The 12,188-nt window shown below is 50.9% G+C and overlaps 1 protein-coding gene across 1 annotated transcript in view; it reads right to left on the bottom strand.

Annotated features, from left to right (window-relative positions):
• Positions 1 to 12,188, bottom strand: part of TMEM132D (transmembrane protein 132D) — a 675,237-nt gene that overhangs the window by 6,185 nt on the left and 656,864 nt on the right. Inside the window, exons 6-8 of the mRNA XM_037817364.1 lie at positions 10,630 to 10,835; positions 8,356 to 8,629; positions 4,793 to 4,984 (exon numbers count right to left, since the gene is read on the bottom strand). Coding sequence (XP_037673292.1) covers positions 4,793 to 4,984; positions 8,356 to 8,629; positions 10,630 to 10,835 — 672 coding nt within the window. The remainder of the gene's footprint in view (positions 1 to 4,792; positions 4,985 to 8,355; positions 8,630 to 10,629; positions 10,836 to 12,188) is intronic.

The following is a 12,188-nucleotide window of genomic DNA, read 5'->3' as shown; positions in this document are numbered from 1 at the left end:
AAAGCTAAATATCAGATTTATTTGGAATGGTAAGGGGTTCCAAATAGCTGAAAACATCTTGAAAAGGAAGAGAGAAGTTGGGGCACTTAGATTTACTGACTTTAAAGCATGTTACCAATCTACAGTCATCAGAAAGCATGGCACTGGCATAAAGCTAGATACATTGACCAATGGAATCTAATTGAGAGGTCAGAAACAGACACATCTCTGGTCAATTGATTTTTTACAAGACTGCCAAGTTCACTCGCTGGAACAGAACAGTCTCTTCAACAAATGGTGCTCACAGAACTGGATATCCATATACTAAAGAATGAAAGAGGACCCCTAGCTCACACCTTATACAAAAACGAACTCAAAATGGACAGAGACCTAAACATGAGAGCCAGGACCATAAAACTCCTAGAAGAAAATGTAGGGAAAGCATCTTCAAGATCTTGCGGTAGATGGAGTTTTCTTAGACTGAATACCCAGGGCACAAGCAATGAAAGAATAGATAAATGGTACCTACTCAAAATTAAATAGTTTGCACTTCAGTGGAATTTGTCAAGAAAGTGAAAAGGCAGCCTACTCAGAGGGAGAAAATATTTAGAAACCACATATCCAATGAGGGTTTAATGCCAAGAATATACAAAGAATTCTACAACTCAATAATAAACAGACAAACAACCAAATTAAAAAAAAAAAAAAAAAAAGGACCAAAAACTTGAAAGACATTTTTCCAAAGAGGAAATAAAATGGCTAAAAAGCACATGAAAAGATGCTCAATGTTACTAGTTGTTAGAGAAGTGCAATGAGACTTCATTTCACACCTACTGGAATGGCAACTATTGAAAAAACAGAAAAGTACAAGTGTTGGAGCGGTGGTACAGCCGCTGTGGAAGACATTTTGGTGGTTCCTCAGGACGCTAAGTCCAGAACGGCCATATGATCCAGCAATCCCACTACTAGATAAGTACCCAGAAGAACTGAAAGCAGAGACACGAACAGATATTTGCACACCAATGTTCACAGTGGCATCATTCACAATTGCCAAAAGATGGAAGCATTCCAATGTCCATCAAGTGATGAACGGATAAATAAAATGTGTATATTGGATGGAATATTATTCATCTATAAGAAGGAATGAAGTCCTGAGGCAAGTGACAACATGGATGAACCTTGAGGATGTTATGTTGGGTGAAACAAGGCAGGCAGAAAAGGACAGTTACTGTATGATCTCACTGATACGAACTAACGATAATAAGGAAATTCACAGAATTAAAATCCAGAGTATAGGTTACTAGGAGCTAGAATGAGGGTAGAGAATGGAGAGTTGGTGCTTAATTTTTGCAGAATTTTTAATTAAGTTGCTTGTAAATGTCTGGAGAGGCATGGAAGTTGATGGTAGCACATTATTGCGAGTATAATTAAGAGCGCTGAATTACGTGTGTGATTGTGGCTGAAAGGGGTAGTTTGGGGTCATGTGTGTCACTAGGAGGAAAGCCAGAGAATAAAGCATGGGACTCCATCATACAGGGAACCCTATGGTGGACGACAAATCTGGTTAACAGTACAAAATATAAGAACGTTCTTTCATGAACTAGAACAAACGTACATCGCTATTGCAAAATGTTAACAATAGGGTGGTAAATGGGGAAAATACACCTAATGTCAAGTTTGGACTATAGTTAACAGTTAAATTGTAATATTCTCTTATCGGTATTGACACAATGCTAAGTGTCAATAATAAGGAGGTATAAAGGGTATCAGGTTTTTCTTTTTGGAGTAATGAAAATGTTCTAAAATTGTGGTGATGAACACACAACTTTGTGACTATACTGTGAGGCATGGATTGTACACTTAGGATGGACTGTATGGTATATGAATATACATCAGTAAAACTGCTTTAAAATAAAACAAAATAGGGCCAGTATCCAACTCTCCCTAAGATTTTTTTTTTTCCTGGAGGTGTTAAAACAAAAATGGATCCCCTGGGCTTTGCAGGATTTACAATAATAAATTGCAAGTCAAAGGATATTACTGGTTAGTGAGATCTTTTACAGGTGTTATAATTTAAATGAAAAACACTTATTGCATTATTTTTAAGTTGCTTTAACGCTGGCTTTGTGAGTGCTGCCTTCCCTGCATCTGGAGCACAGGGTGTGTGGCAGTCAGGCGACAGTCATGACTTGGAGATGAGCAGTCAAACCAGTCAGGGAGCAAGCTGCCCTCTGGTTGCAGAGTCCTTACCTCTGCTTCCCAGCTCACTGGGGAAAACTGGGAGACCAAAGGGTGGCCAGCGACAAGGTCTGTGCACCCCTGAATTTCTTGCCTCTTTATCTGGTTGCTTCAGACTCGCTTTCCTTGCAAATAGTCTGCCAGGCAGATCACCTACAAGGAGACAACTCTCCAGTTTAGTGCGAGCCTTTCAGGCTAGTGAAGATGCCTTCAAGTGTGGCAGGGAACGGGCAGGCCATCGCCTCCTCCCTCATCCCACCCTCTCGGGGCACCTGCTCCACCCGAGCCCACCTGGCCATCGCTGACTGGACCAGGGGCACAGCTGCTACCACAGCCCCCAATCTCAGCCGCTCGAGGTGGTCAGCCTCTGTCTCTCTCCATCGCGCTCTGTCTCTCCAATTTGAAATGAGGACAGGCCCAGAGCCGTCAGCCATGGGGAGATGAGCAGGGACTCAAAGGAGAGTTGGAGCACCCCAGCTTTGGAGTCCCTGCATGCAACTTGGGGTCTGACATTTTGGTGTCCAGAAACCCAAAGTGCATTGAATTTCCTGTTCAAGGAAGCCCCTGCTTTGGTGCAAGCATGACGGATCATGGATAAGCAAATGTCTGGGCACAAGAAAAATCAATGAGACCCAAAGAAAATTATAGAGTAGGGAGAGAGGGCGTGCAAGAGCCAGCTGACTTTCTAATTTCTCCAAGTTCGTAAAGCTGGGTGCCTCATGATTCCCTAATGTTCAAAACAACCTTTCATTAGAGCTTGTGCAAGTGGATTTCTGTTCCTGGCAACCAGACAGATGACCTTGACCATGACAGAAGTAACTTTTACACTGGCAAAATCTAGTCTTGGAGGCAGGAGAAAGACCCCTCAAATGAGGCTGGTGGCTTTCCTGCCAATAAACACTTGTGTCGTCAGTCGCTGGTTCAGACTTGCTGCTAAGTGGAAAACCTCGCCAGGACGCGCCTGGATGTGACACTGATTTACCAGGTTCTTCTAATCTGCCAGGAAACCCAAGCAGGAAATTCTTGAAACTGAAATGTCAGAGCCATCCAACCAGCCACTGAGCAAATCTCAGGGTAGGAAGTTTACCTGTGAGTCAGAAATGGATTAGCTCTTTGGCCTGGTTCTGTGTCTTATCGCTTCTTAATTCTTAACTGGTGGTCACCTGATTTATCACACCATGAAGACAGAAAGAAGCCTTGGATTATTTCTCTTCTTCTGTCTGTAACTTGTGACCTGGCTGCTCCCCTTCCTTGAGAAGAATCCTCATCTGTTACTGAGGTCAGCCACTTCCAAGTGCTTTCTAACCCACAGCTCCACACCCCATGACCCAGAGCCCCCCGGGACTGGCCGACACCTGGCAGGGGGCCGTGAGTGACACCTGCGGGCTGGGGAAATGGGGAGGCTCTTTGTGTCCTGTGGTGAGTCTGGCTTGGTCCCCTTCCTGCTCTGGACATGCCAGCCTCAGCCGGCACCTCAGGGACAGAGACCGGCCATCCACCCTGCTGGTGGCAGAGCTGCGTGGAGAGGCTCCTGCCTGAGAAGGAAGCTGCCAGAAAATCTGCAAGGGCTGCGGGAGTCCCAGTTCCACGCGAGGGCGACCCTTTTCATCAGGTACAGATAGAATATGGTCCCCCGCAGTGTCTGCAGTTAATCAACGTTCACCAAAATCTGTGCGTTCCTTCCAAGAAACGATGTTTCCCGACCCGGGGGAGGGGGGAGGATGTGTATCAATCTCCAATTCTCATTCCAAGTCCTTGGTGTTTGGAAACCACTGCATCTGTATCTACCTACACATGTACACACACACAATACACATATACATGACAACACATATGCACACACCACACACACATCACACGCCACACACACATTATCCACACACATGCACAGCACACACTCCATTAGCACACGCTCGTCCCTCAGCGTCTCAGTGGAGGGGAAAGAAAACGGCAACCGATGGTGACTGTGGCTCTGCCCTGCGCCCCAGGGAGCAGTGTCGGGGCACCCCCAGGACCCCGGTTGCTGACAGCTCTGAGTCTGCCCTCTGCCCACACCCCCTCCCATCGCTGGGCACGGTGTGCCATGTCTGGGGCCATGACTGGCTCCTGGCGGGAGAGGGAAGAGAAGACCGTGCTGTGCGGCAACCACAAGAGTGGCGCTAGGCACGGTGGCCAGGGGTGAGGGGAGCCGGGCCCAGTCTCTTGGTCTCTTGGCGGCCCATCAGCTCTTACTCCTTGCAATCTTTAAAACTGCTGTTTGGAAGAGTCAGGAAGGAAGAGGCAGAGCAATCACCTGCTTCCCAGGGGCTTCTCCCACTCCACAGACTGAGAAACACCTGACGTGTGACCCACCTGATGTGGGACCCTATCTAACCTGTAACCCACCTGACCTGCGACCCAGCTGACATGACCCAATTGACATGCAACCCCATCTCACCTGTGACCCAGATGACGTGAGACCCACCTGAAATGCGATCCAGCTGGTGTGTGACCCACCTGACACATAACCCCATCTGACCTGTGACACCGCCCCATGTGACCCCTCTTGCTGTGCGACCCAGCCCCACCTGAGTACCTGCTTGGGCCTTTGCAGAAGTTCCTGTGCCACCACAGTGGCGAAGATGGCTCTGTTGCTCCCTGGGCTGAGCTGCAGGGAGAGGGACAGGCCGGTCACCAGCTGCACGCCGAGGTCCGAGATGGTCACCTTCTCATCCAGCACCGTGATGGTCTTCTCGGCCAAGATGGCATCTGACAGTGGGGACAGGATCTGAGGGGCAGAACCGACAGGACAAGGGCAGGCTTTCTGCTGCTCCGGAAAAGGGATGCCTGGTGCAGGGGCGGAGGCAGCCACGGGCCAGAACGAACGGGCAGGGGCCCTTCCCATCCACGCCTTCTTTGCAAACATTTATTTTATGTGAAAATATAATGCATGTTTAAAGGAACAGCCGCCTGGTGCCAAGGAGAGGGCACAGCAGCTCTTGGCGTGACCCCCCACCACGAATAAACTCCCTTAGCACACACCGTCCTGCTTCCGGTAGGAGAATTCACGCTCATTGATTTGAAGACGAGCTTTATGATTATTCTCTAGTGCAGAGCATCTCTGCTCTCAGTGAGTATTTAGTGTAAGCTTATTTATTTGACTTAAATGATTTGGTTTAAAAAACTTCATAGCACCTAAGAATGATCATTTTGCTGTGCTAGTTATAGATTTATAATCTCTATAAAAATAAGTATAAAAGGTATTTATATATATATTTTTTTCTCAAGGTGGAACTAAAAGGCAGCGATCGTTGGTCCACGTACCACGTAAAATCACCGTGCAGGTCCCCAGGGCCTCCGTCCACACTTTGGGAGACCCTGGCGGGTCGTTCAGTTACATTTTGGGATGTCATCTTGTATCTTCAGATAAGTGCAGGTGCTGAGTCTCCACCCAGCGCCGGCCCCCCAGAGTCTCATTTCTCCTCTGCACTCTGGGAAATGAACCGACGTCCAGTTTCTTTTTGTGTTCAGGTTAGAGCTTGAAGAACATCTGTGATCCGTTCCCCGCTTCCCTGCCTCTCACACCAGGTTGGAGGCTGACTGAGGTGGCTCCCTGTGACACTTAACCCTTCTGGGTGAAACGGGGTTTGCCCTCCCTTCGTCTGCCTCCTCGACCTATTCCCCCTTTCAAGTTGTTGGTGATATTTATGAAGATAATGTCAAGGAAGTCGCTTTCCCAGGGCTCCTCAAGCCCAGCAGCCAAAGCTCTGTATTTCTATCCAAATGTTGCCTTCCATTTCTGGGTCTGGTGGTGACAATACACATGGTGGTGAGTATGAGCTACGAGTGCCCAGAAGGAAGTGGACAAGTGAATTTATAACTGAGGAGGACTCAGTGGGAAGAAATAAAGGGGAGAACTGAGGCCCCAGGATGATATGCCCCATAAGGACTATTTCATCTTTAATGCATGGGAGGCTGCTTCAACAACCCCTCCCAGTAACCATAGCTCCTGTGTACTTAAATTATCATGTAGAGTGAACGGTCAGTACCAAATTCTCATGTTGGTTCCAGTTCCCAGATATCACAGGGAGTTGGCAGGGAGTTGGTCTTTCAACTTGTTAGTCAGTTGCAGAAGGTGAAAGCTGTCGTCTATGGGGCAGATATATTTTGTTTGGCATAAATAATACTTTAAAATCCAACCAATGGCCATCATTTAAAAACAGAAGTTTTCATAGAAAAAGACAGATTTTCAGCTTTCTTGGGAAGCTGCACTGGGCGAGCCTCTCCTCTTTGCCGACTTCACCACAGTCTTCGCCACTCCCTTGTGCTTCCCGACACTCAGGGCCCAGCGGGTCTCGTCACTCAGCTCGGCTCAGATCATTTCACGTGACTCTGAAACGAGTCCACTCATTTGGACTCAGCCCAAACCCATGTATTTTCCTACTTGAATAAAATGGTCTCTTTTAAACACCAGCCACTTTCCCAGAATGGCTGTGTCCTAAGTCTCCCATAATCCAATATGGCGCCCTCTGCACAGCTGGGTCGGGAACTCCATAGACTGGCCAACAGGCCGGTCACCTCCGCTCTAATGGCACCTCCTGAGGAACAAACTCTTCCTTTACTCTCAGACAAGAGCTGGGGTGGTTCGTTTTATGTGTCAACTTGTCCAGACTACAGTGCCCAGGTGTTTGGTCCAACGCTAGTGTAGATGTTGTCATGAACGTGACTTATAGAACGGCGTGGACACCTACAGTCACTGGCTTCATGTAAAGGAGACGACCCTCGTAACTTGCTGGGTCTCATCCAGTCAGCTGAAGGCCTTAAGAGCCAAAGCTGAGGTTTCCTAGAGAAGAAACCCTGCCTCAAGATGGTGGCATAAATGTCTGTTTGAATTTCCAGGCTGTCCCATGGATTTTGGACCTGCCACCCCTCCACAATTGTGTGAGCCAATTCCCTAAAATGAATCTCTTTATACACACACACGTACATGCACACACAGCTACACATCTCCATATATGCATGTGTGTGTATATGCAGGCACGTACGTGTGTGTGTGTGTGTGTCCCCTTGGCTCTGTCTCGCTGGACAACCCTGACTGATTTGGGAGGTAAATGGCCACGCCCGGTGAGCCTCCCAGAACATGTTCTGTAAAAGTCTTTGTTTCATGTACACATTGGTCCCGTGTTGTCCATTCCCCAGGAGTGGTGTCCACAAGACCAGTGGGGTCAAGGTGACTTTGTCACTTTCTTCGGCCCCTTTCTGAGATGCTCACCTTCTCATCAAGCCTGAGCCTGGGCTGTGGCAGCAGCAGCGATAATGTGAGGGAGGACAAAAAGAGGTTGTGGTGGCAGCAGCCAGCGAGGCAGGGTGGGCGAGGGGGACGACACCGCTGGCTGGCAGCTGGGCCGCCAATTCCGATGAGGCCGTCTCACTGTCTTCATTTCCTGGGGTAGATGAACAAAGAACCACAAACATGGTGGCCTAAAGCAACGGAGATGTGTTCTCTTGAAGCTGTGGAGGTCTGAAGTCCCCAAACCTCGCTCCCACTGACATCTGTCGGGAGGGATCTGTTCCGTGCTTCTCTTCCGGGTCCTGGCGGAGGGTGGCCAGCAATCAATGGAATTATCTTCCTCCGTGGGGTCACTTAGTGTCCCCTCCGTCTGTCTGCGTCCAACTCTTCTCTCCTTATAAGGACACCAGTCGTATGGGATCAGGGCCTGCTTGGACTGCGTTGGCTTCGTCTTCCCCAATTTTGTCTTTAAAGATCCCATTTCCAAATAAGGTCGTATTCACAGGATGGGGGTTTGGGGTTTGAACTTATCTTTTTGGGGGGCCCAATCCAACCCCCAACTCCCACCTCCAGGGCTTGTTTCCTAAGAGAGTAACACCCACCATGGCTTAGAGAAAAATAATGCACCGTGGTTTCAAATGTGGCTCAAATGGAGGACCTGGTTCAGTGTTTCTCAAACCTAAGTGATGCGTCAAGAGTTGCAAGATTCTGGCCTCATGTCTGCACCAATTGTATTACTTACTGATCACTTTCTTTAAATATATTCACTCTAAAAGTAGATGCTATCCTAAGCAGTGACAAACAGCCGCATTCGCTTGGGCAGAGCCATGGCAGGGACACGGAGAGGCCTTGGCTTGGGGGTCTCTTACCTGAATGGTGGTCATGCCGAGCTCCTGCCCGATCAGGACCTGTCCCCCCTGCAGCTTGGCGATCCTCGGCTCCTCCACCTGCATGAAGTTGTCCACCAGCTCCGTGATGTCCACTTGCCAGTCCGAGCCCAGTAGGTACACCAAGTGCCCCCCTGGGCCGGCTGCCTCGGCCACAAACTGTGTCAAGACCCGCATCATGGCGTGCTGGTATTGGAGGGCGCAGCCTCGACCCCTCCTCTCGTCCTCATCCTCTTCCTCGCTGTCCCGAGCCGGCCTGTCAAAGAGTTGGTTCAGTTTAGCAGATACTTCTCCACTGGGTCGGCCATCAGGCAGGCACTGCATGAAGCATGGCAAGGCTGCAGATGGGACCAGCCACACTCCCTGCCTTCCAAGACTTGCACCTGGAGCGGGCTCAGTGCATCAGCAGCTCAGGTGGGCCCTGACTGGTCAGCATGGAGGGGTGTGCTGGGCAGCTGCCCCAATGGCCCCGGTGGTCCTTGCTTCCTTGTGTGACCCCCAATGCCTCAAGTCTGGGCTGGACCTAATGCCTTGCTCTTAACAAAGAGAGATGCCAAAGTGATTGGTTGTCACTTCCGAGATTAGGTTTTTAGAGATCACGACTTCCTTCTTGCAGGGTTCTCTTTCCTGGTTCTTCTCACTCGCTTACGCTGATGAAGCAAGCTGCTGTGCTGGGAGCTGCCCACAGAGAGGCCGATGTATCGAGGACCTGTGGTGGTCTCTGGGGGACAACTGGGGGGAACTGAGGCCCTCAGCCCACCTATCCCCCAGGAACTGAGACCTGCCTCCCTCCACAGGAGTGAGCTGGGATGCAGCTCCTTTCCCACATGAGCCTTGAGATGAGAACACAGCCCTTGCTGCCCACTGATCGCAGCCTGTGGGGACCCAGCTGGGGAACTCGGGGTTACTGACCCATAGAAACCATGAGATAATAAATGCTGTTCTTTGAAGCCACTGGGTTGTGGGGTAACTTTAAGCCACTAAGTTGTGTAGCAATAGAACAGCTGATACGATAGGGCAGTGAACAACCAAAATTGTCCCACATGTCTGTACACACAGGAGCGCTGGGATGCGTGTGAGCAGTCAGCCTCACGCGATCAGCCTGACAACAGCTCTGCACGCTCCCACGGGCTCTGTGCTCGTAGCTGACCTGCGCAGCCGTGACACCATCTAGGACATGCCACAACCCGCCTTGTGGTTTTTCTCGTGAATCCTTCCCTGCAGTTTCCCGCTCTCTGCAGCTTTGATAGTAATTCCTAACTCCACCCTCCCAACTCAGAACCACAAATCCCAGCAGTTAAGAAAGGGATCCTTGCCGAAACCATCTTCCAACTGCACACAGGGCCTGCACCTGCCTCCCGAGCCAGTCCCTCTCTTTTGTCCCTGGACTAAAGGGGGTGGGCTTCCATAGGAAAGACCCTATAATCATCTCTTGGATAAGCACAGATTCTCCAACCTCTGCTGAAAGAGGGCACAGATGTCAGGGACTTGCCCTCTCTAGTTTGGCATCTGCTTGCTTGGCATTCTCCATGCCGCTGTGCGTGGGTTTCTCTGAGATGACAAAGCCTCCAATGGCAGGGCCTGAGCTCCCACAGCTCTCTCTTTCCCTGGTACCATTTGTTGGCCTGCTGGGGGACGTGGGGACTCTGTAGAGCACCATCAGGGTAACACAGCGGCACAGAGCTGAAAAGCTTGTGACTTCATCTCACCAAGGCAAAGCCAGCTCAGGGCTTCTGAGCCGGTGGCAGGCTCCAGCTGCGAGGCCAGGCGGAGTCTGTGCAGAGGCCACTCTGGTGGGTGTCTGATTTGTGCCTTCTCGGCATCAGCCCCTTCTCCTGGTCTTGGTCCACGGTTCGGGCAGGGCTGGCCAATTCCTCCAGCCACTTGGCTCCAGCCAGGGGACGGTGGCCAGAGTTGTCAGCCAGGTGATTTAACCCTTCGGCCAGTGTTTAGATCAGGGATGGGAACTTGACCAGGAGAGGGGAGAATTAAAGGCAGGACTTTGGTTGGAACTACTGGGAAAGGGACTGTCTGTGGGAGTTGCAGGGAGGATGGGCTGGAAGCCTGCACTCTCCTGAGAAAAGCAGGACAAGGAATGAAGCCAGCCCTGAGCAAGTCCGAGCTCAGAGATGGGGAGAGACACGTCCTGAGCATTGCTTGCATCCTGATAGCATCAGTGCTGCCGGAAATCAGTTTCCTCTGGAGCCAAAGCCCCTCCGACTTGGGTCCCCATGAGGGAGTCTCGTGGACACTCACCTTTTGCTGGAGACGATGGGCACCCTCCAGCCCTTGATCTGATTGAGCTCCGTGTCGGAGACTTCGATCTGCAGCGGGAGCCGGGGCACCCACACCGTCATTTCCAGAGGACCCCTCAGGTGCTGGTAGGTGAAGTCCACCACCACATCCACTTTGCCTTTCATTTCCTTCCCGTTGACGAAGACGTAGTCGCATCTGTCAGAGACCTGGGAAGAGGTGGGAGGGTGGGGGTGGGGGGCACGAGTTTTCATCACAGTCCACAGCCCAGGGGATGACAAGAGAAAGAAGGGGAAAAGGGGGGCAAGCTGTGGCTGTTTTGGGGTCACCGTTAAGAGAAAATTCTAGTGAAGAGTAGACATTTGGTTCTGCTTTCTGTGTATAGCAGATGCTGGTACAACAGAAGCTGTTGGAGCCCCCCACATCTCGTGGCTGCTTCTCGGGGATTGGCACTCATCCCCCAGGTGCTGCAGGTGCATTGCTAACAGCGTACGCCGCACGTCCCCTGGGGGACCAGAGCGGCCTCCCCCAGAGGTGCTGGGAGTTGTGTAGCACCCACCCCGCTCCTCACCCAATGTACAAATGCCCAGCTCCCCACCTCGAGGAGGGACAAACTGTGTGGTGCCACCATCCAGAGCACCCTTCCCTGTCCCACTTCCTCCACTCCTGTACAGGGGTCTTGTGAGCATACCCTCGGCAGATCGTGTGCATGGAAATTCCCACACCACTTGTGAGTGGGGCGATCCTGACACTCCTTGTGGCTCCTTGGAGGGTGTCCGTGGGCTTCCCCTCCAGTTGCCCACCGTGGTCCCTAGCTCGACATGTCTCCCGCTCCTGCTCCCCACTTTTTCGGTCTGCTCCCTGGGATCACTCCCTCCGCAGATCCCCCCATCTCGGAGAAATCCAAACATGTCAATCCAGGCACACGTGAACTCATTTCATCCTCAGAATGGCCATACGAGTGGGCACTGCCGTTCTTCCCATATTCCAGCCGAGGAAACGGATTGTAAAGGAACTTGCCGACGGTCACCCAGGTGGGAAGTAGCGACACTCGGGCTCTGCCCCGGGAGGGTGGCTCCAGCGCCGTGGACGTTTAAGAGCCAAGGTCAGCGGAAGAGCCTCGTGCCCCCCGGCCCCCAGCCTCAGCTCCCAGGGGAGGCCAGGCGTCCTTCAGTTCTCATCCTAAGTGAAAATTGGGGTGAGTCTTTGGGCGAATGGTGATTAGCTCAGTAACACCCCCCAAAGATATCCATTTCCTACTTCTTGGAATCCGTGACTGTTAACCTTTCTGGCAAAGGAGATTTTGCAGATGTGACTAAGTAAAGGCTCTTGAGATGGGGAGATTATCCTGAGTTACCTAGGAGGCCCCTTTAATGTAATCACAAGTGTCCTCCCAGGAGGGGGCCCAGGGAGAAAAGAAGGCGATGTCCAGCCGTCCAACCGGAGCTGATGCCACGCTGCAGGCGCTGAAGACAGGGGAAGGGCCGGGAGCCGAGGAACGCGGAGACTGCTGCTCCCAAGTTGGAAAAGGCAAGGAAACAGATTGTCCCTGGGGCTTCCTA

This window comes from Choloepus didactylus, chromosome 23 (genome assembly GCF_015220235.1).
Source record: "Choloepus didactylus isolate mChoDid1 chromosome 23, mChoDid1.pri, whole genome shotgun sequence".
Lineage (NCBI taxonomy): Eukaryota > Metazoa > Chordata > Mammalia > Pilosa > Megalonychidae > Choloepus > Choloepus didactylus.
Note: the sequence above shows the minus strand (reverse complement) of the source record. Positions and strands in the feature narration are given on the sequence as shown.